This window comes from Balaenoptera borealis, assembly GCF_965194805.1.
Source record: "Balaenoptera borealis genome assembly, chromosome: 20".
Classification (NCBI taxonomy): domain Eukaryota; kingdom Metazoa; phylum Chordata; class Mammalia; order Artiodactyla; family Balaenopteridae; genus Balaenoptera; species Balaenoptera borealis.
Genome location: NC_138879.1, coordinates 44,377,689 through 44,401,534, shown reverse-complemented (window position 1 = coordinate 44,401,534; position 23,846 = coordinate 44,377,689). Strand labels below are relative to the sequence as shown.

Below are 23,846 nucleotides of genomic sequence, written 5' to 3'. Positions count from 1 at the left end.
CGGGCTCTAGGCGCACGGGCTTCAGTAGTTGTGGCTTGCAGGCTCTGGAGTGCAAGCTCAGTAGTTGTGGCACATGGGCTTAGTTGCTCTGTGGCATGTGGGATCTCCCCGGACCAGGGCTCGAATTCGTGTTCCCTGCATTGGCAGGTGGATTCTTTTTATTTTTTTAATTAATTAATTAATTAATTTTTGGATGTGTTGGGTCTTCGTTTCTGTGCGAGGGCTTTCTCTAGTTGCGGCAAGCGGGGGCCACTCTTCACTGCGGTGCGCGGGCCTCTCACTATCGCGGCCTCTCTTGTTGCGGAGCACAGGCTCCAGATGCGCAGGCTCAGTAGTTGTGGCTCACGGGCCTAGTTGCTCCGCGGCATGTGGGATCTTCCCAGACCAGGGCTCGAACTCGTGTCCCCTGCATTGGCAGGCAGATTCTCAACCACTGCGCCACCAGGAAAGCCCTGGCAGGTAGATTCTTAACCACTGAGAAACCAGGGAAGTCCCTCTACTGTCGATATTGCTTGTGTTTTATCTAAACATTCTATAGTTAAAATGCATTGTCTTAGGCCAGAACTTGGTCAGAATTACTTGGACAAAATGTTTGTCACCCACAAACCATTCCGGTTAATCTGGAGATTGGATTCACCATCTCTCTGACTTCTGGCTTATGAGACAATGTTTTACTTCTCATTCTGTGTATTTTCTTAGCCTCGCACTGGCTGGCCAACAGCCAAGTCCTCTGCACCAGTCAGATGCTGCTTCAACCCTAAGCATGCTACAGTTGCAGTCAGCCTTTTTTGGTCTTGCTGCCCTGAAGGCAGGGCAAACCAATCGAATCCAAATTTACCTCAATTGCAAGCAGGCAGGGAACTTCAAGGACCGTAAGTTTAAGATTTGCCAACCTCAGATCAAGTTACAGGTCATAAAAGTCACTTGAAGTTGTGAAAAGATTGCTTGGCTACTGAGGGTGAGAGGCATTTTCCTATGTTCACAGGCACCCTTATGGGGTCCTAAAACAGGAAATGAAATCTGAACATAAAGGCTCTCTTGTCAGTTCTCCAAATGACATGAGAGAAAGCGGCAGTACCATTTTAAAATCATGTAGCTAGAATCTGACCCATGTTAGTATCCCAATCATGTCTTCCCTACCTTCCTTTGGTCACTCAGTCTAAAGCATTACCATCCTGCTATTACTTCTTCCTGATAGACATACGGAAAATGTAAGCGTGTTTCTATTTATATTCTGCAATCTTCCTTTCATCTTGCACTATGGTTTTCATGGGGAGATGGCAAGCAATTCTGGCTTTCTCAGAGAACATATCTTCCCAAAATGCTATTTTTACCTAATTGGATATGTTGGTTGGAGAGTAAATAATTTAATGATGTGAAGGGTATTGGTATCTTACTGCTTTATAAAGTAGATGTATTAAAGTAAAATGAAAAAAAAAAAATCACAACAGGTTTAAAGATAAGATGCTTTTGTAAAATACAGGTGATTCTCAAGAACTTGGGTAGATTTTCCACTGGCTTTTAACTTTATAACCTACAACTATATACACCCCGAAAAGAGCAACTTGTAAGAACTTCAAAACAGTTTCTCAGTGGAGACAAGTCTTCAAGGGTACGCATAGCTAATAAAAGTTTTCCTCATTTTGCCTCCTCAAAGGGCCCACACCACTAGATTTTTTTCTTATGGTTACTTTAGCCAGAAAGGTTTACTATAAGCCTATTAGGTCCCCTAAAAGATCATAATTTTCTTTTGCTCAGTAGTTATTTTAAAGTGAGCATTTCTGCAGCAGCCCTCCAAGAACAAACCAAGTAAAAGCGGTTGCATTCATGGAGCGTTAACTCTCAAGCAGTGCTCTACAGTTGTGCTGTTTCTTCATTACCCTTCTTATTTAATTTGCCTGTGGTGCTTCCAACATATTTAAGAAACATTTGAGATAGTGGTTTTTTTTTTTTTACAAGTCTTTAATTAAAAAACTCAACAAAAATATATAATCAAGCATTTTACATAATGCATACATTCTTAATATCTGCAGGTAAGATAAATAACAGAAGGCAAAAGCAGATATACTAATTGTATTGCTTCTCTTTGGCAAGTCACCAATATTATCCCCTGCAGAAACATAGGATATGTGTAAAAAATAAACAAAAAGCAAATAAGCCCATCACGGTCTTAAAATAATTGTCCCTTAGTACAAACAACAAAATATTTAGCAATAATGCAGTAGATGGATTTTTCAAATTGACTAAAATTTATTATAATACTTTATTTATACCACAGGGGTTAAAGTAGCAAGCTGCTTTCCAAAATTAAGGCCCACAGCAGTAGTTAGGAAAAAAAAAAAAGACACCCTTTTTTCCTGGTTATATCCTGGCTATTTTTCATTTAATAATGTGACATTCAAATTCTACCTCTCAGATGCCACTCCTAAGGAGAACAAAATCCTTCCCTAGACAAAAGCTGTTTTACTTGAAGGTCAGTTGTCTGACCATCCCCCAACCAAATACACATTTTGTTATGAGGCATTCAGCTTTCTTAAGTCAGTATTTACCATCTAACTCAGTGTCCCAGAATAAAAAAAATTCCTTCCACTTTACAGCAAAGATACATAGTGTGGCTCTACTGAAGCAATATATACATGTTGGAACTAAAAATTAGAAAAGCAGAAGGGTCCATTCAAAACACAGCAGCTTATATCGAAATATATACATGTATGTATATGTTTTCACAGTTACATTTTAGAAAAAAATTGACATTTGATATGTTCAGAAATATTTCTCCTAAGGTCTATAAATAATATTTTAAAAGCTCAACTGATCAAAATACAATACAAGAATGTATCAAATTAAATAAATCTCCTAAACCTTGAAGTCAGCAAAGCTTGAGGTTTGTGTAAAGTGTGTCGTCAGTCCCTAACACTAGGGAAGACAGCATCCTCTACACACGGTAGGAGAGGAACTCTAAAACTTTGGAAGGAATCGGCAGCTCCTGGACTTCTTGGGTGGGCATCACTCTCCGGATTGACATGCGACATAAATGTTGGAGGCTAGGGACTTGCCTTGGAGTGGCCCAAAAATACACACTTCCATCATGTGTCCTAGACAGAAACAAACAAATCACAAGCTCAGTCACACAAATCCACGTATTTCATCATCCCACAGCTCAAACAACTACCACCGAGGCTGTGAATTAGAGCCACAAACTGCACATTAAAACCTAATTAAGGAGACCTGCCCAGTGATCTCCCTCTATGACAAAGTAATAATATTATAAAGAGCCCTTATGGAAGATTTACTGACAATAAAATACAGGCTGCTTTGACTAAAAGCCTCCTTAAATTGCCTCTTAAAAGAAAACAGAAAAATCACTTACCCAGCAGCTAAAACACTGCCATCAGTAGAAAAGGCACAGCAAAGACCATTGCTCAAAGGTGCAACTTGCACTGGATAATCCTCATCAATTCTCCAGAACCTCACCATTCTGGAAAGGAAATAAATCGTCCAGTGATTATCTAGTAGGAAATTTAAGGTAAAAGCAACTTTCAAAATTCAGAAAGAAATGCCACCCTGTGCTGAGTCACAAAATATACACACAAACACACACACACACAAATCACTGCAGCAATGACTGGAACTTGCTTTATGAAAGATTTTATAGTTTATACCAATTGGTAATTTGGATTAATTCACACTGAGAGACTATAAAGCATGGCTGCCTTCACTTCCCAGTGTTCTGATCTGTAATGCCCACAACCGGAAACTTTCTCCTTACTTCCTTACACTTAAAATATAATCGGTATCTGATCTGTTTAACTCTTTTCAAGAAGTTTATGAAACTTTTCACCTAGGTAGAGTGTGTCTAGGAATAGCAGATAACTGATAGTCAGAAACTAGCTGAACAAACAGGAAAACAATGACTGCTGGCAAACAAAGAACTCTCCCCGTACGTTTGCTAACATTCTAGAAAGATGGTAATGAGTCACTTTCTGAACTGATGTGACCAAATTGCTTAATGCTATATCCACGTACATTGATAAAAGTATGAGAAAATGGAATGGCTACATCTAGTTTCTCCTTACCAATAAGCAGCACATCTCACTGATGTGACATTTCATCTTTATAGTCTCAGTTTCAGTGGATACAAATGACTGTTTTAATCATTTATTTCACTTTGAAAATGTCCTTCTGTTTCAACCTTTATAAGATATTACTAAGAAAATCTGTCAGCTGAGCTAAAAAGTTAATTAAAAATGCACCCAGTTTGCCTGAACCAGTTAACAAACAAAGAACACAGGGAAAGGCACGCATTATCTTTAGTTTACATAAATACTGTTCAGGCCAATATTCTTTAAGACACATAAACATCTCCCAAGGTCTTGTCTAGAAAAAGGGCCATTAAAACCCAACTGCAGAAAGGCCATATTTTTCATCCTTAAGAATGTTTTTTATTAAGTAGAAGAATGAAAGGAAATCTTTACAATAATAAATAGGTCAAGATGTAATTCACACACTTACTTATCATCAGCAAGGCTTGCAACATGCAGTCCGTCATGACTAAACGAGACAGATCGTACCCATCGGTCATTTGCTCCTCCAGCAAATATTGGAGTGGGTGGGGGAAACAGGTGCCTGAGGTCAAAGACATGTTTTCAGTGGAAATGAGAGTCACTTCAAGAAACAAAACTACCCAGGTACAAAGTACATCAGTCTTTGGAATAATGTTTAAAGTGGCCTTAACAAACACAACTGAGAAGACTGAGCAGAGCTAGTCTATCCACTTTAAATGAAGCGATTAAACCTAATTACTAATCTCCTTCTTACAGAGTGGTTTAAGACTAAGTCCAACTTTAGTTTTAACTATGTTTCCCCAACACGAAACTCTAAATATAATTACCATTTCTACAGAGTCATGTACTGTTAAGTAACAATAACAAGATCTGTATCAAGAAAGTCAAATTTATTTGTAGAATTTAGACGCATTATTAAAGGGCCTAAATGATACCGAAATTTTAAATTATGACAGACTGTAATTTTAGATTTCACATGTTAATGATTCTAATCATCCCCATGACTTCTTAAAAGCTATACTGATAGTAGAGATGAATTACAGACTAAAATAATTCATGCTGTACCCACCCAAATTCCATCAGAATGTCTCCAGTGTGTGGATCCCAGATATAAACTCGAGTATCATAAGATGCCGTAGCCAGTAATGCTCCATCAGGAGAAAAGTCACAAGCTACAACATCATGGTGATGTCCTTCTAGTTTCCGTATCATGGTATATTTATCCATATTCCAAAGGAAAACCTGCAAAAAAGGCAAATGTTATAGCTTCATTCAGACATGCAGAGGACAAAATGGCACATCTTAAACTAAAACTGCTAAATTTAATTAAGATTACATTAAATTAAACATTATAAATTATGAATAATTATGAAAGAATATGCTCAGTGTCATAGTCAAAGATTAAAATCAGTTTTTAAGTTAATTAAAGTAAACATGCAAATTCTATTTCAAATGTTTCTGTTAAATGTTAATTTAAAAATAAGCCTAAACACAAAAAAGGCAATGCAATTTAACCACAAAGTTATACTGACATCCATTTATTCCAAAAACTAATTAACTAAAATATACAGAAATAAATAGGGTTAAGTACTACAAACCCCCTTCTTTTTTTTTTTCCAGAAACTACCAAATTTTTAAAAAATATACAGACAGAAAATATAAGGTTAACAAATTGTTACTCCATTGGCATCTCCCTTTGAGATAATCACTTGTTTACAATAGGCTTGGGTCACCAACGTGAGCCTAGGAAGAGAAACAGATACTGCAAGCAAAGAGAATTTTTCACAGCCAAATGAAATTTCTTTGGCAAACAACAAGGATGTTAAACCACATTATAAAATGAAAATGCTAATTTACGAAAATAATACAATTAACATTTCTGTGAATCAAGATTTGCCAATCTTATTTTTCCCAAACCAACCACAATCATTAGTCATTTTAAGTATAAAACATTTAAATCACTTTAGTACAAGTTCACACATAGTTTTAGATTCTAAAGATCAGTAGTTATACTGTGCAGAATAGCTCTAAACAGGATTCTAATGTTTACTTCAATCTGTTATATTAAACGTGAGCTTGGAGGTTTATTACAATCCTAATAAGACAAACTCTCCTCCTCTTGGAGTAAAGCAATCCTTTTTGCTACGTTTTTCTGCACAGACACAATATATTATTTCCAAAGAAAAATAAATACAAATTTTAAATTGGATCAAAGACTTAAGGTATCTCTAGTATCTCAAAGAATTCCAAAAAATAGCACAGAGAAACCATTTGAAAGCCAACTACATTACATTAAATTGGTTTCACATGTTAGACTCCCAATTCCACCAGACTGGAAGATCAATTAACATCGGAGGAGTCAGTTGGTTTCACTGTGGGGAAAATAATTTTTAAAAAGAAAAAAAGAAAGAAAGAAAAGCAGAAAGTGGACATCGACCAGCACCTGTGTACGTACAGTACACCTTGCAGCCGAATGCAAGGTTACTTCATCCTATGGTAAAGGTCGCCCCCAGCCCGGTAGCCAGAGATGCCACTCTTTCTGCCCAGCTAACACCATTGTGCGCCTGTGTGCGAGTGGTGCCAGCATAACCTCAATCACACCAATATTGCTGCCACCACCTGTGACAGGGAAAGCAAGAAGCATATGGAAAACACACAGCCTAAAATAGCAATGTCAACATCTAGCTTTGCTCTTCTTATGATTTTTAAAGAACTGAATATTTTTTTCTAAACTGCCAACATTTGCAACTATCATTTTAACACACTTCTTGGCTAAATAAAATGCATTTTAACCAGCCTCCCACCCCCCATTAATTCAAAGTGTATTGTGATCATCACATGTATTTGGACTTCAACCATTTTCATAAATACCTGAAGCTAATAAGATCTCTTTAACTATACTAACTCAGAGCTGGTAGACAACTAACTAAAGGAGGGTTCATCAATAAGCATAACCCTCTTAAGAGTCACTTTATACTTAATCTGTCTACAGGTATGCTATGCGAGACAGATCATATCAAATTTAGATGAAATTTACTCCAGGACATACATGACTGTTATTTTTATTCTTATTAGATTTTTAAGTTACTTTTTTTCAGTTAAATGTCCAGGACCAGCTGGGACTTAAAACTTTTTAAACAGCAAACTGGACCAAAAAAAAAAAAAAAAATAGAACAACAGAGAAGAAAATAATTAGCAAGGGAATGTCTTAACATTTGGACTAGATCTCTTCTATAGCACATAAACTCTCCTAGATCTGAGAAAATATAAAATTGACATAACCCTCATTTTATGAATATCATCTCTAACTAAAACAATCCAATTTCTCACTTTACAATCAATAACTATACTTATTTAATTTCCCTCATGCAAATTCTCCCCCATCATGAAATAACACATTTAAGATAATCAAGACACCGAGCACAGACTTAATAGGTTACTTAGATTTAAAATGATTATGCACATATTATTATAATCCAGTTCACAGTAAGTATACAAGAACTTTGACACATACTGCTTTACTGGCTCCCACTGAACACAGCATAGAAGAGTCAGGAGAGAATGCACAGCTGTACACCCAGTTCTGATGGCCCCTCAATACTTTCATCATGTTTCCTGAACAAAAGGAAAATACCTGGGTTAACCCTAGAATCTACTTCAAATAAGTAGCATTTCAAAAATGGCAGAATCACAGAATCACAAACTTCTACAGAGGCAGTGATTAATCTATTACAGGGGTTGGCAATATACAACAGTTGCTTATTTTTGTACCTAAGTTTTACTGGAACACAAGCATGCCCATTGTTGTGACAGCAGAGTGGAGTAACTACTGCAGAGATAGCATGGTCCGCAAGCCTAAAATATTCACCATCTGGCCCTTTAAGAAAAGGTCGGCTGACTTACAACTGAAAGTATGTTGAGAGAGCAAATTCCATATGATATGAGAAAGAAAATAAAATTTAATTTTCAAATGTTTTAACTATTGGGATCCCTTCACCCCTCAATAGCTGAGCAATCAGAGAATTGATCAATGCAGAAGAGGTGCCACATAGTTTGGTAATAATATTAGTGTATTATTCTATCAGGCAATGGTTATTACCCATAAGCTGAAACAAGTCTCCAAATCTGAGGGGTTTGTTTTCTACTACATTCAATATAAGCTATATTTCCCCAAACAAGCCTGTCAACTTCCAGCTTAAGGCTGGTAGAGCACTAGCAGATCTTAATTAAATATATGGTTTTAGTTAAAACTATAAACTCTTTCATCAGAGGCTAAGAAGGGGGAAGAGATGCTCATCTCAGGTCTTCTCAAACAAGGTAGACTCTCCAAAACTTTGTAAAAGGATCACAATTATCAGTGTTTCCGAAAAAGCTAAAACTTGACACTGATATTCCTTTTACTATATTGGAGGGCAAATCTCTTACTTTTTATAATTCTTACTTAAACTATCCAACTTATTATTATGATTAGTATTTACATCCTATAAATTCTGGTGTATAAATCATGTTTGAATTTATATTTTATTAATTACTAAGTTATATCTTTTGTTAGGTCAAGATCTACTTAAATTTTCACTAAGCAAATGAAGGAAGTTAAATCCTCCCCAATATAAAGGAAATAAAACACAGACCAGTTCAAATAAAACCCTAAGACTGATCCAGATTCTGTCCTCAAATAGTTGATACAGATATATGTAGTTAGTTTCTGAGTAATATCAGATTGTTTACTTAGAGTAACTGCTGGCTCCTATTCTGGGTCACATTTATGATTTTGTTTGATCTGTACAGGGAAAGGGACCAAAGGACTAAGCAGAGAAAAGGAAACTTTGATCATGTCACTTTTAATGTCAAATGCCCCAAGTGTTCGTAATACCTCTCAGTAGTAATATCCAGAAACTAATTCTTTTCCACAGCCTAGAAAGAAAGACATACCATCATCTTTCAGGTCCCACACTCTCAGAGTTTTGTCTCTTGAAGCTGACACCAGGATCAAGCTCCCATCTGGAGCAAAAGTTAAATCTCTGACCACTTCAGTATGATCTACCAAGTTAAGGAGGAGTTTTCCTAAATGCAATGGAAGGTGGGAAAGAGACAATGTTAATAATTTTAATCAGCTTCCATATTAAAAAAATAGGGTTGAGATCACCATTAAAAAAAAAAAAGAATAGAAATATCTGTGTACCTCCTTAGTTTACCAAGTGTAAAATGACTTATTTACTAGTGCCTTTACTATTATCTTTAAAGATTCACTATTTACATTGTTTTAAAATGGATTATTTCCAAGATACCAAAGCCTAAATTAGAAAAATTAAAAGGGAATTCCTGAAATGTGAACAAACTCCTGGATCAAGTCAATTTAATATCAAGAAAATCTAGGGTTTCCCTGGTGGCGCAGTGGTTGAGAATCTGCCTGCCGATGTAGGGGACACGGGTTCGAGCCCTGGTCTGGGAAGATCCCACATGCCACGGAGCGACTAGGCCCGTGAGCCACAACTACTGAGCCTGCGCGTCTGGAGCCTGTGCTCCGCAACGAGAGAGGCCGCGATAGTGAGAGGCCCGCGCACCGCGATGAAGAGTGGCCCCCGCTCGCCGCAACTGGAGAAAGCCCTCGCACAGAAACGAAGACCCAACGCAGCCATAAATAAATAAATAAATAAAATTAAAAAAAAAAAAAAGAAAAAAAAAAAAAAAAGAAAATCTACATCATTTAAAAATCTTTGTATAGTATGATTTTAAAATACAAAATCAAAATTTTCCTTTTCTTTTACTTGGCCTAGACTACGAATGGACTGTCAAACTCCCCCAAAGATACACGTTATCCAGAACAGCCTAAATTTTTAAACATAAACTCGATGAAAAAAAGGTACTTTATTCATCTAATATTATAGTTTTGTTTTTCTGTGAAAAGCAATGTGCTTACCTTAAATGTTTTCCCAGAATTCAATCAAATTTACTGACTCATTATCCCCACTCAGTGTTAGTATCACTTGCTGTATTCTAATGTACATAATTTTAATGCTCATTTAAAAAAATCTTTTAAATTTTGGAGTACATACTATCAGCCAGAAACTATTTTAGGTAGTGAATAACACATATACTTTTTTAAAATTTATTTTATTTTGGCCGTGCTGCATGGCTTGCGGGATCTTAGTTTCCTGACCGGGGATCGAACCCATGTCCCCTGCAGTCCTAACCACTGGACCGCCAGCGAATTCCCACAACACATTTACTTTTAATTGCCCAAAGAATTTAACTTCTCAACCCATCTGGTTAAACTTTAGATAAAGTGTCATTAAAACTTTCCAGAGGTTAGATAATGATTGTTGAAAACCAGATTTACCTTGAAAGCCTCTGAGCTATCAATCATTGAAAAAGTATATAAGAAAACACCTTGCGAGTTGAGTCATAAACTAAATTACCAGTTTATAAGTGATAATTAACTAAACATTCCTTAGACGTGCCCTTCCTACTAAAATATTCTCTGAAGAGTGATCAAGCAATATGAACTCTATTTTCCTAAATTAAAACTATGAGCTGAAGATGCTATTTAGACCAAATATAAAGATACATTCATAGCATCAATTCTTGCTTCTCTGTGAGTTAAACTCCTCAAATTATGTATTCTTCCAGTGCCTATGAGCTATGCTTGCATCACAAGATAATCAGGTTTGCTTTCAAAACTATGACTCCATACCTGTATATACATCCCATATTTTGATACGCCCATTGTTTAACCCTGTGGCAAGGAGTAGCTGATCTTGTCCAAATCTGAATCGATGCCATTCTATGTTTACACAGCGACTCTGTTTTTCTGGAACTGAAGATCCAAAAGCAAGACTCCAGACTATATCGCCACAGTCTATAATATGTTCACGAGGCTTATTTTTTTGACCACCATCACTGTTTTGTCTTGACAATCTTAAACTGCTTGAATTGGTGATATTCTTGGTGCCATGCAAGAGACTGGGTAGAAAAAAAGGTCAGATTGAAATCTAGTTATTATTTACTCTGGATTCATGTGAATACTAAATAATGATGTGTTTGTTAAAATAACTTCAATATTATTATAGTGATACTGAATAACAACAGAATCCTTATAGATGGGAAGAGGAAAAGTTGCTACAAGCTACATGGGCATGACCAAATAAATTCAGACTAAAAGAAATCCTCAGTGTCTGAGAAAAAGTTCAACAATAAAGCAATTTATAATTTATTCATTTCAAATTTTCAAATTTGTTTTAATATATCCTTATTGATATAGAAATCCTATCTCAATTAGGACTCCTTTAATTAACCCAAAAGTATAAACAAGCAAAAAACAAAAACAAAAAATTCTGAGAACATTAAGATATTGTGAAGCTGACACCAGAAAACTATCTTAAACCCCATAATAATCAGTAGTTTCCCATACGTTCTAGACCTAAAGTAATACGTAATAAGGACATTAATGACAAAAACCATAAAGGTGAACTAAACACAAAAAGCAGGGAAAGATTAAATTTAGTAGATACATTTTAGAAATTGCACTACCAAGGCACAATTAACCTGCCTTTTGATATATGGAAAAGAAAAATTTAAAGACACCGAAGTATCTGAGAAAGTATTCTATGATATATAAGGCCAGACAATTCTTCCCACAAATTTTCCAACAAATATATTCAGCTTATGAGTAAAATGCATTTACAACAGTCTCCAAAGGAAAAAACTTAAATAGCAAAATAATCTTATTATTCCACACAGAGAAAAAAATAAATTCTACAAACAGATAGATACAAAATACAAAAAAGAAAACAGTCTTACAAGTTCTTAAGGCACTGGGACCACGGAACAAGCTTTACTGCACGATGTCCTTGTGACCAAGCAAAGTATGAACCATCTGGAGCAAAAGCAACAGTCCAATTTTCACGACCACATTTCTTGTCAAAAGGAGCCGCAGGAGCTAAAAGTTCACCTATAGTACGTGATCTCACTAAAAGGAAAAATAAAAAATATAGGATATCATATATAACCAACAATGAATTTGAGACTGCATCCATATTACTTTGGGATCCACTCAGCTCCACTGAGTTTTTCCTTTTTCTATGTAGACAAGGTACAATGAGTTCTGCGTTCTACCCTTTGAGGGGAGATGTGTGGTGTGAAGACCCCGTAATGAGAATAAACATCTTTAAGTTTTGATAAAGTGATTTTCCTAAAATTTCCCAAATCAAGAGCTTTTTAAGAAAGTTTCAAAAAAAAAAAACTGGTCAAATAACAATAATGTAATGATCAATCAGGGCTAGCAATTACTGAAGTCCTGCCTTATGTTTTCCTCAAATTACTAACATTTAAAATGCAAGAAACTGAAGTTGCTCTGCAGGAAAAGTATCTTCCAAAAAGTTTGTAGCTTTCAAAAACCATAAACCACTATAAAATAAAGTTTTATATCATTACTCAAAGGAAGCACTATAGGGACTTCCCTGGTGGCGCAGTGGTTAAGAATCCGCCTGCCAATGGGGGGGACAGGGGTTCAATCCCTGGTCTGGGAAGATTCCCGGAGCAACTAAGCCCATGCGCCACAACTACTGAGCCTGTGCTCTAGAGCCCACGAGCCACAGCTACTGAGCCCGTGTGCCACAACTACTGAGCCTGCGCTCTAGAGCCTGCGAGCCACAGCTACTGAAGCCCGCGTGCCTAGAGCCCGTGCTCTGCAACAACAGAAGCCAACGCAATGAAGAAGCCCGCGCACCGCAACAAAGAGTAGCAGCCAAAAATAAATAAATAAATTTACTTTTAAAATAAAATAAAATAATTAAACTGGCATATTAGAGTGTACAGAGAATTCTTCTTCTGCCTTTAACAAGAAGGATAATCAACAAGTTCCTATTGTACATGTGCAGATGCAAACGCGGCTGCTATTTCCTCAATTCTGGAAAAGGATCTTTTTTTTTTTTTGGCTGCGTTGGGTCTTCGTTGCTGCGCATTGGGCTTTCTCTAGTTGCGGCAAGCAGGGGCTACTCTTCGATGTGGTGCGCGGGCTTCTCCTTGTGGTGGCTTCTCTTGTTGCAGAGCACAGGCTCTAGGCGCGTGCGCTTCAGTAGTTGTGGCTCGCGGGCCCTACAGCGCAGACTCGGTAGTTGTGGCTCACGGGCTTAGTTTCTCCGCGGCATGTGGAATCTTCCAGGACCAGGGCTCGAACCGGTGTCCCCTGCATTGGCAGGCAGATTCTTAACCACTGCGCCACCAGGGAAAGGATCTTAATCAGTCTATCACCACTGCTGTCTTGGGTCTGTCTTGATTTCAAATTTTGCTACTCTTCCTTGTTATAAGTCACCTTCGGTTTAGTTTCCCTATTATCTATTTTGTGATCTGTTGCGTGTTCAACTCTATGGTCTACTTTTATGTTTTGGGCTTAAAGTTTCCAACAACTAAACTTCAATATATTCTACATACTGCAGTTCAAATGAGAACCACATATACTCCTATTGCAAGAGCAGATATATATACACAAACCCCAAAAATGTATTCATTCAGTGACACTTCCAGTCTCCACATGTGCTCCACCAACAGGGATTGTAGCACCTGGCATGTGACAGGGGCTCAGAAAATATTTATTGGACGAATATGAAAGCACATGTATAAGCTCCCATTCATAAGCGATTTAAATATTTCCTTGGGACTTCCCTGGTGGCGCAGTGGATAAGACTCTGTGCTACCAATGCAGGGGGCCTGGGTTTGATCCTTGGTCAGGGAACTAGATCCCACACGCATGCTGCAACTAAGAGTTCGCATGCCACAACTAAGGAGCTGGTGAGCCGCAACTAAGGAGCCTGCCTGCTGCAACTAAGACCTGGTGCAATCGAATAAATAAAATAAAAATAAATAAATATTAAAAACAATAATTAATAAATAAATAAATATTTCCTTGCCCAGTTCTTTGATACATTAACAATGAGATTATGGTTTAAAAAGTGAAACAAAGGAAAACTGAAATCTGTTTTCCTATGATATTCATAAATATAAATATGCACCTATTTTGGCACAGCTGAAATTATTAGAAAATTTCCTTTTGATGACTCAAAATCTTCCCCCGTGACACTCCACCCACTCAGTACTGGGTCTGATCTAAAAGAATAAGCCTGATCCTGCTCTCACGTGACATTCATATATTGAAGAGGGCCATGACATCAGCAACTAAATCTTTTCACCAGGATAAAATCTGGAGAGTTTTCAATCATCCCTTAGATTACATGGTTTCAAGTCCATTCTCCACCTACACCTTCATACTTTTCTGGATAAACTCCAGTTAGTAACGGCCCTCAAAAAAGTGGAACTTTTTCAACCAAACACAATACTTCAAGCGTGGTTTAATCAAAGCAGAACCCCCCACCTACCCCTGCCCCACTTGTATCACATGACTTTAATACAAAATTCACAAACCGGTGACACTCTTATGCCTGTAGAATGATTTTTTAAATATACAAATGAGGGAGTTCCCTGGTGGCCTGGTGGTTAGGATTCTGGGCTTTCACTACCGAGGGCCCGGGTTCAATCCCTGGTTGGGGAACTAGGATCCCACAAGCCGCACAGCGCGGCCAAAAAAAACCAAAAACAAAACACTCACACACAAATGATTTTTGAAAGGGCTTGCTGCTCCATGTCCCCTATATTCCTCCAAGCCCACAGTCTTTCATTTATGTGCCTTGCCCCTGAATTTGCAACCCCTGCCTAAATCTTTTTTTTTTTTTAAACATGGGTTTCTATAACCACATCTATCTTTTAAAATCCACAAATTTTAGGAGAAAAAGAAAATCAAAGTTCACAAATAAGGGAAGCAAGTTTTTAAATTCTACTGAAAAATGCAAGCATTATCTTAAAAAGAGAAAGCCCCTGATTAAACTAGATGAGTATACTTATATAACTTCCATCTCAAAAAATAGAGGACTGGCCCTTGCATTCAACTTCAAAAACATCTGGTAAATTAGACTAGAACTCATTTCTCCTTTAGCAAGCATAAGCAAGACTAACTTTCCTACAGAAGACTCATTTTTTTAAATCTGTATTTTAGGATCACTCTGTATTTTTCTTCTTTCACCTTGACCACAATCACAAAACTCCTCTTGTGTAAAGGGTGGTAATAAATTAATTAAAAAACTGGTTCAGATAACAAAGACCACGAAATAATAAGCTAATCTACTCTCGAATATATTTTTTTTTTCAAGAAATAGGGCCACCCTAAAAAAATACTGCCAAATAAATACAAACAAGTACTGAATAATTACCTTGTGTTTCTTTGCTTGTTAACAGGCATATAAAATGATCACTTCATTTTAATCAAATAATTTAAACACTCATTTAAATACTTACTGGTACACTATTATAAACTAGCACAAGGTTTATAATGAAGAAAAAATTTTAATTAAACCTTTATATACTACCTGCAACTATTGAATGTTAGTATCCTAAGATACTATGATTTAATGACCTTGTATAAGGGAAAAGCTGCCTGCCGTGGGAACTTGGCCATTAGATACAAGTTATTAATATTATTAATATCCGCACAGTAGTAACACATCATCTGAGTCACTGCTCAACCAAGCAAACCAGATTCAGCTCCTTCTTCACATTCCTCCCAGCAATTTCATAACTAGAAAGGGAGGATCTGTGGCAGAACCTTGTGAAAGAGGGCAGTAGCTCTAGGCAGTAACTCCCTGTCACAGAGACTTCTTTAATCATTCATGGAATCTTGCCTCCTCTTTCAGTACTTACTTGAGAAACCAAACAGCTATAATTAATACCCAAGAAAAAATGTTAGTCCTTACTGATAGATACAAAGCAACGCAGAGGTATTAGTGTTTAACTTTGTATTCAAATGATATTTTAAAAAATGAAACAAAGAAACAAAAACCTGGAGTTTAAAACAAAAACTTACAAAAGGCCAAAGTTCTTTTAAATATAGCAACTTTATACTATATAGTAACTTTATATAGTTATATAGTAACTTTATATTATATCCAGGAAATAACACTGAGACACATACGCAAAAAAAAAATTTTTTTTTTTAATTAAAAAAGCTATTTAGTGCATGGTTCTACCTTATGCAGGTATGCTAAGAACCTCTATCCATCCCTTAGAAGAGAGGACTGGAAAGTTTTCAAAATGATTCATCAAGATGAAATAAAATACAGATAAATGAAAGGCAGATCACTCATCTGCAATACTGCTGTGAGTAGGAAAAAAAAAAATAGCACTGAATTGAGAATAAGAACTTCTGAGTTCTATGTTCCACAGTTAAAATAAAAACTGGACATGAATTTTGTTTTCTCTGTATGTTTAAAATAGTCATTAAAACCAGGGTTAAAGTCCCCTCCTAACCTGCCATTCAACCTTATCTCTAAGAGAACAAAAGTCCAGAACTCTAAGATAGCTGTCTCTAGATATAAAAATTCACCCACATACAGGATACAGGGCCTTTTGGATACTTCAGCTTCTCCCTTTCTCTAGAAAACCTCCTCCAAGGATTCAATAAAGGCACACGTTTAGTTGAAGAACAAGAAAATGCAAAGGCTCTCTGCTCAGTAGCTCCCTCCAAGTTTCATTTAATTAACACACAGTATTGGGCTCTGGGGAGGGAAGAGGAGATGCTAAATCGATTTTTTTTTTTTTAAATAAAAACTGTCTATCTATCTACCTATCTATATTTTTTTGTCCATGCCGCGCGGCTTGCGGGACCTTAGTTCCCCGACCAGGGATCCAACCCGGGCACCCGCAGTGAAAGCACCCAGTCCTCACCACTGCACCGCCAGGTAAGTCCCAAAAACTGTATGTATTTAAATAAGGTGTATAACATCACTTGATAAGTTCAGGGTTTATAAGCATAACAATCAATGCACAGCACCCGCAACTCGCCCCAAAGTTGTTCCAGTTATATTACCTTGAGAGAGAATTTAAATAATGTGAGGTGCTTTCTACTGAGTCAGTGGGTAGGTCCTGACGCAGGACCTTCAACATCTATTGGCCTGTCTTCTGCTTGGCAGGACTGGCCACTAAGCCAGTTTCTAGGCAGCCTTTTCAAGAGTCTGCTCTTCTGTAGATCAGCTTTTCTCCGGTCACTCCACCCAACCACCCTGCTCCTCCCTGCTCCTCTGAGTGTGAGAGATAACTGAGTCTCCTCCCCAGAGCCGCTGCCTTTCTTAACGCCATGCCATTTTTTTAAATACTGCTTTTTCCAGGCTGATGGCACCTCTTCGGCTGCATTTCTCCTTATAATTGTTGGTATACACGAAGACCCATCCTTTCATAACAGTTCAGATCACACAAGTTTACTTTTCCCCACCGGAAACTTTTTTAAGAGTCCTGGAGACTTGCCCAGCCCTCCCCTGCCCACTCGACGCCCCAGCCCCTTAGCCAGAAGAAATCCAGAAGAATGGCCCTGCGCGGACCGCCGATGAGAAAACTGGGGGGGGGGGGGGGTGGTCCCCGGGGAAGCGTGTCCATCTCCGGCCACACAATCATTGCAACCCTCGCCACTCGGCGCCCAGGTTCTCTTTGCCTCTAATATCCGCGCACCGCCTCCCTCCGTGCCAGGCGCACAGCAGGCGCCGCATCAATGCAGATCCCATTTACCCTCGGCGACACCCACCCGCAGGGCCGCTTCCTTTCTCTTCGCTCCAGGGCTTGGCCCCGGCTCACTGTTCTTCCTCAGACTCAGAGACGCTTCCTCCCGAGCCTCTGCCTCTCCGCAGCCCCCGCGCGCTCACCAGCAACCCTCACCCATCGTCCCATTCCTCACCGATCTCTTTCTCGTTGACCCTCGGGGGAAAGCTGGCCATCTATGGGGCACCGTCTGATTCCGGGGGCGCGATGCGGACGCAACGACAGAGAAGGGAAAGGCGAGCGCCGAGGGGCGTGACGCGGGCTGGGTCCCTCCCGGTCCCGGGGACGGAGGGGAGGGGCGGGGCGGTCGCGGCGGCTTCTGCCGACTGCCCCGGGAAAACTCCGGGGGGCCTCGGACCAAACTACGGAGTCAAACACAGACAATAGATGCTGTTCCCTTCCTCACGCCTACGGACCAAGACGCTTCCCTCTACACAACCGACTGCAAACGAGACACTGGAGACAAAATGGCGCGTGTCGCGGGGGATAGCAGGGCAGCGGGGGCGGGGCCCCGTGACGTCACAGAGCGATGGCCAGCCTCCCGACGTTCGGGACGTGACGGCCTCGGCTCGGCGCCCCGCCTTCTCTCCGGGTGCGAGCGGGCGTTGTCCTGGGGACGCGAAGGGGGAGCCGGAAGAGCGCCGGGGCGGAGGAGGAAGGGGAGGCTGCAGCACCAGCTCAGCCCCAAACGCTGGGTTGGAACTTACCGACTGTGCGTTTTAATTCTGTCTCATTTTCCCGGCCGGGAGCCCAGCATGGTATTTGTAAGTTGAAGAGCGTTTGAAAACGCAAACACAGAATTGTATAATACATATTAGCTCACAGCGTAAAGATTGCATGGAACTTAAACTGACTGAACTGTAAAGAACAAAAAAGACGTTTCAGGTTTTAACTCGGTTTGGCCACCTCCCCGGCCCTCATGTGCTGGGGAACTGGAGGTTGCAGTGATGCAAACAGTGAGAAGACAATGAACATCGCTATGCACCCACACGTCCGGCCGCGAACGTTCTGACGAGAGCCAGCCGGTTTTTGGAAGGGCCGAGGTGACCCGAATTCAGGAACAGGGAGACCCGGGCATGATGGCGTCCCGCCCTACCATGAGACCTGCCGGGGCTGTCTTTGTCCTGGCTGCTTCCTGCAGCTGGGCCTGCCTCGGGGCTGCAGCGAGGCTGGCGGTCAGCAGTGTCCCTGCCACTGGCCAAGGCAGACCCCACCGTGTCTGCTGAGAAGCAGCCCTTCCCGCACCCAAGGTCTAGGCCTCTGGGAGGCAGCTAACCATTCACACAGCAGAGCTGATAAACGTGTCAGTGTCTGCCAGAAGCCAAGTTGGTTCCCGTATACAGATGACATATTTGCATTTTAATTGGCTCTTCTGTGGACTCTAAACCTATTTCCAAAGGAGGACAGCTAAGGCTGGGAATTTCAAATATGCAGCAGATGCTAATGAGAGAGGAGTTGCATAGCCAGACTCTTTTGAGAGATCTCAAGTGACAGCACCTAGGCATGGCTACTTCATCTTTTTCTTTGCATGAGGATAATTCTTCCAATGGTGAGATGTTTAATACCAGGTACAAGAAATCATCCCCCCTCCTTTTTAAAAAAAAAATCATTTTGTTACATTCAGTAAACATATTTATTGAGGCTTGCTCTGTGCCAGATACTGGGGCTAGTTGTTGAATATTTATAGTAGAACAAAAGAAAAATTTTAATGCAGTCTTGTAGCTCAGATACCAATATTTTTGTCAGTCCCTGCTAATTCTTCTAACCAACTGCTATTACCTCTGTTTACATGTACTGTACCAAACAAATTCATGGAAAATACCAGTTCTTGAGTGTCTGTGAATTGTTTTGGTGACTTTTTCGTACAATTGTTTAATTCCACTCTAGTTTATTCCTGCTAGTCAACAGACTTCCAGACCATTTCCTCAACTGACAAAGTATGACAATGGAATGAAAAATAATTGTATGATTTGCGTACTCATTAGTGATAATATCTGCTGTTTATTGGGTCCATGCTACATGTCAGGCACCGTGCCATATAAGTGCTTTTGTGGATTAACCCATTTAATACCCACAGCAGTATGAGCAGTGTATTAATCATTTATATTTTACCAACAGTTAGTAACTTGACGATAGTTACAGAGCTCCGAAGTGATAAAGTGCTAGATTTGAACCCAAACTTGTCTCCTGCCCTGCCCTGCTTCGATGCTACCTTGTCTCTCATAAATGAACCCTACCATGAGAAGCAAATATGTACGTGGCATTTCATATTTATATTTGCTATGTTAATGTCAAATCCGAATGGCTGTCTTATCACCTGCATATCCCATAAAGCTGAGATTCTCCAGAGTTTTATTCTTGTTCCACAGCTGTTTTTCTTCTTCCACACTCTCCCTGCGTTATGACAACCTCTCTTTGGGGTTTAATTACCAGCTCTATGTGAAGACTCTCAAGTCCAGACCTGCCTTCCCTCTTGAGCTTCAGATTTACATATTCAGATACTTAGAGTAAAGCCTGACATGTCACAACTGAGAACATAGTCTTCTCTCCCAAAGCTGCTCCATCTGTTATATTCCCTGCCCTAGTGAGCACGTCCATCCAGTCACCCAAGCCAGAAACTGGAGTGTTTTTAGACTCAGGCCACTCTCCCCCAACCCCATGTGGCATGAATCAGTCCGCAAGCCCTGCCAGTATTTTCTCTTAAACGTTCTGGAGTCTGTCTTCTCTGTTCCAAAACAGCTGCCACTGTCTTAATTCAAGAGCTTGTCATGTCATCTCTCTTTAACACTCCTTTATAACCCCACACCCTAAGAAACCGCCATCAATACCTTGGTGCATTTCCTCCTAGGCTTTTAAAATTTTACTAGCTGTGTGTCCTTGGGCAAATTTGTTAACCTCCCTATGCCTCAATCTTCTCATCTGTAAAATGGAGATGGTAATATTACCTACTTCACAGTTTTGAGAATTAAGTGAGTTAATATGAGAAAAACATTTAGAACAGGGTCTGGCAACAGAGTGTCAGATACTAAGAGTAAGATATAAGTGTTAGATACTATTTTTCTACATAATAATCCCAGCTAACTGCAAAAGTGAAAAATCAAAATCTCATAAAATATAAGGGATTGGCAAAGAGCCATAAAAATAACATCAAGTATATGTATAATCAAAATCATAAGTAAAAGTTCTGGAAAGCATTCACTTCCAAAACAAAGCTGATCCAACCACTAGAAACCCGTTCTCTTGAATCTCATTCTTGAGTTATTCAGAAAACATTGCTGCTGTGTGGTTATCTACTAAGGGTGATTTAGATTTAGTCATGATTTTTTTATGTGGATATCATTTCTTTTGAAATTTTTGAATCAACATTTACTATCTTGAAATATAATTTTAAAAAAATTTACATCCTGTCTTATTCCATTTTCTCATATCTCAGCAAAATGTTGTATTAACAGTTTGGCATTGGGAATTCCCTGGGGGTCCAGTGGTTAGGATTCCATGCTCTCACTGCTGAGGGTGTGGATTCAATCCCTGGTCGGGGAACTAAGATCCAGCAAGCCACGCAGCTTGGCCAAAAAGAAACAACAACAAAAACACAGTTTGGCGTTTTCATGTAGTTATATCTCTTAAGGATGTATTTTTCTACACCGTTTTCTTATACTGACAGGGAAGTACATAAGCATTAGAGAGGGGAAGCAAAAATTATTACATTCTTTTGTTCAAGGAGAATAAATATAACCATTTTATATGTAAATAATTAGAATTTTGGAGTAGAATACAATATAAAATTTTGTGTCTTGCTTTTTTTCTTTCTCAAGATAAAATAATATTTTCCTATGTAGATAAACTTTTCACCACATCATTGTAGGTAATTTTAACTTCATTTGGAGGGGAGTTTTTTCCTTTCCTTCTTCAGAATACATAATATTTAATAGTGCAGAAAGGTGGGCTTCTCCTGTAATTAAACTCTCATTACTCATATGGACAGTGTAGGTATATTCCCTGTGATGTTATGAATGTACCCAATTCAAAATTGTGGCCTGTTTTGGGAGACTCCATAGTCACCAAAAGTTAGAACAATTCAAGTGGGTTGTCTCTGAAGTTACAGACAAACCTCTAAATTAGCTTTAAATTGGGAAGGATTCTTGCAGGATCTTGTTTCTGAATGTATATCCTGGTGAGAGTAGAAAGTAAGTGTTCCCTTCCTATAACTAAAGGGAAGCAATGTTTACTTAAAATAACAATCAAACATGACTTTAAAAAAAGAAACCCACTAATAATTGTACAACAGGAGTTTGAAGCCTACCACCACCAGAAAAACAAAACAAAAACAAAACAGAACAACAAACCAACATCCAAAATCCCAAATATTTTATCGTCCCCTAGTGTGGTTAAATCTCAAAGATAAAAAAGATTGCCATAGTCTTTTGACTCACTATTGACTGAGACCAGACAAAAAAAAGGTAAGAACAGCCTCATTGTTTAAGCAATAGGAAAGTTGCTTGTGTGCCTGTTTGTTTTGCTTTTTGGACCTTTTTGCTATTGTTGCTACAGCTCCGCCAGGCTAAGCCTAGGAATTCACCCAAAGTTATTCAGTGCTTGGGTCCTAGAGCAGGAGTTTCGGATCTTGGGATTTGTGGAGTTAAGTCTGGGATCCTGGATTGAAGAGTGTGGAATTTGCTCAGAACTTAGCTGGACAAGCAGAATTTATACACACAAACATGTGCATTAATAAACTGTAGTAGATACCTTGATAGTTGTAGAACATACAGGGAAAATAATAGAGCCCAGAGGACAATTCTGGAGGCAACTCCTTTTGGCTGTAGTAGTCTTACTGGGGATGAAGTGTCTAGAAATGCCCCTGCTTTTACCCTGCTGTCTTATTTTTCACTTTTCTTCCTGATTTCACATTTTTTGTGGGGTGTTTGACAGTGTGGTATGAGCAGAACGTTAGTATCAGGTTTTCAAAGATATATAATTTGATCTTAGTTTACAACTATACCCAGAATGACTCAAAGTGTGGAAAATGGTGTAGCCAGTCTAGATGTTTCTACATCTATGTCTGAGCCAGAACGCTCCTGGCAGCCTATAGGAAGTTATCGTATTATATCTAAAAGGGTAAGTGGAGACCCTGTCTCCAGTGTTCTGTAGGATTCCCAGAGCTTGTTGCTGAGCTGACTCAGCTCCATCCCCTTCTCCTCTCCTTACCCCTAAACTCGGGGCACTTACACGCAGGCTCAGTCCTTTAGCTCAGTCCTGGACCTTCAGGAGAAATCTGTATAAAATGGAATATTCCATGCAGTGACGGAGATTTTCCTCATATCAATCATTTTTCTCTTCCTCTGATAGAGCTTCGCATTTTCATTTTTCTGAATGTTCCTGCCTGTGACCATCTGTAGAGATTATGAGGGGGAAGAAAATTATCTTTCACCGACTGCATGAAAGGCAAGGGTTTCTCTTACTTGTCCTCCCCTCTATTCTTTGTTTGGGAAATGCTTCTGTACTCTTCTCAACTTCAGTTGCCTGACTTTGGGGGCAACTTTTTAAGTCAGCTGTTTCTTTCTCCCTTCTGTTGGAGGGTGCCAGCATTGGCTGGAATTTGAGTCCTTCTCCAGGGACCCAGAGAGTCCCGCAGACAGCTCACAAGCTATCTCTACTCGAGCTGCTGGCCCCAGCCAGTCTTGCCCTGGTGGAATGGATTTGAATGCAAGATCTTCCAACTGATACCTTTACTTGCTAACATACGGGTCATCGTTTCTTTTAGGCTGAGGAATTTCTGACTGATTTCCAACCCTCCTCCATATCATTTCTTTTTAAGTTCTTTTTTAATCTTCCATATTGTTTTACTTTCTGAATTTGTTTTTTCCTTTCTATGAAATGCATTCTCTTGGTATAATGAAAATGTTTCATTTTCTCTACTTGGTTTTAACTTCCTTGAGGGCCATGACCTTTCTTTATCTTGGAGTCATTTTTAGATTTTGCACATAATTTATATTCAGTAGATGTTCGTTGAATGGAATTGAATTGAATCTTTCATCTGACTTCCCACTAGGGTATTTGAGGTAAATTGAGAAAGCAAGTGTTCCTATTACTGTCTTTACAAAAATCAAGAGAAATCAAATTCGAAAGTTTGCTAGTAGGAGAGTTCAA

At 39.0% G+C, this 23,846-nt stretch overlaps 1 protein-coding gene and 2 long non-coding RNA genes across 8 annotated transcripts in view; 1 reads left to right on the top strand and 2 right to left on the bottom strand.

Annotated features, from left to right (window-relative positions):
• Window positions 1–1,941: 1,941 nt before the first annotated feature.
• WSB1 (WD repeat and SOCS box containing 1) lies at window positions 1,942–18,158 on the bottom strand. 4 transcript variants are annotated; one of them, XM_082371295.1, is made up of 9 exons: window positions 17,836–18,158; window positions 11,865–12,033; window positions 10,759–11,027; window positions 8,997–9,128; window positions 7,579–7,679; window positions 5,134–5,306; window positions 4,513–4,626; window positions 3,371–3,478; window positions 1,942–3,095 (listed from the first exon to the last, which is right to left on the bottom strand). In XM_082371295.1, exons 1-9 carry the CDS (start codon window positions 17,873–17,875, stop codon window positions 2,936–2,938), a joined length of 1,266 nt encoding a protein of 421 aa, XP_082227421.1. In that variant the 5' UTR covers window positions 17,876–18,158; the 3' UTR covers window positions 1,942–2,935. The 4 variants fall into 4 exon arrangements, with proteins under 4 accessions (XP_082227421.1, XP_082227424.1, XP_082227423.1 ...); XM_082371298.1 differs by lacking the exons at window positions 10,759–11,027; window positions 11,865–12,033; window positions 17,836–18,158 and adding an exon at window positions 6,520–6,683 and having other exon boundaries at window positions 8,997–9,022; XM_082371297.1 differs by lacking the exons at window positions 10,759–11,027; window positions 11,865–12,033; window positions 17,836–18,158 and adding an exon at window positions 6,508–6,683 and having other exon boundaries at window positions 8,997–9,021.
• On the bottom strand, window positions 12,962–17,679 carry LOC309618083. Its single transcript, XR_014238312.1, has 2 exons — window positions 16,978–17,679; window positions 12,962–13,893 (listed from the first exon to the last, which is right to left on the bottom strand). It is a non-coding gene; the product is annotated as an uncharacterized lncRNA (long non-coding RNA).
• A 149-nt stretch (window positions 18,159–18,307) lies between the features above and the next one.
• Window positions 18,308–23,846, top strand: part of LOC309618078 — an 81,607-nt gene continuing 76,068 nt past the window's right edge. For all 3 annotated transcript variants that reach the window (XR_014238306.1, XR_014238307.1, XR_014238308.1), the window contains exon 1: window positions 18,308–23,141. This is a non-coding gene — a long non-coding RNA (uncharacterized lncRNA). The remainder of the gene's footprint in view (window positions 23,142–23,846) is intronic.

Bases quoted from the DNA above. Each gene is read 5' to 3' on its own strand.
- WSB1 (XM_082371295.1), bottom strand. From the start codon at position 17,875: ATGGCCAGCTTTCCCCCGAGGGTCAACGAGAAAGAGATCG. The intron at 12,034-17,835 runs GTGAGGAATGGG...TTTTCCTTTTAG, and splicing joins GGTCAACGAGAAAGAGATCG to TGAGATCACGTACTATAGGT. The intron at 7,680-8,996 runs GTATGTCTTTCT...CCTTTTGTTCAG, and splicing joins GTGGGACCTGAAAGATGATG to GAAACATGATGAAAGTATTG.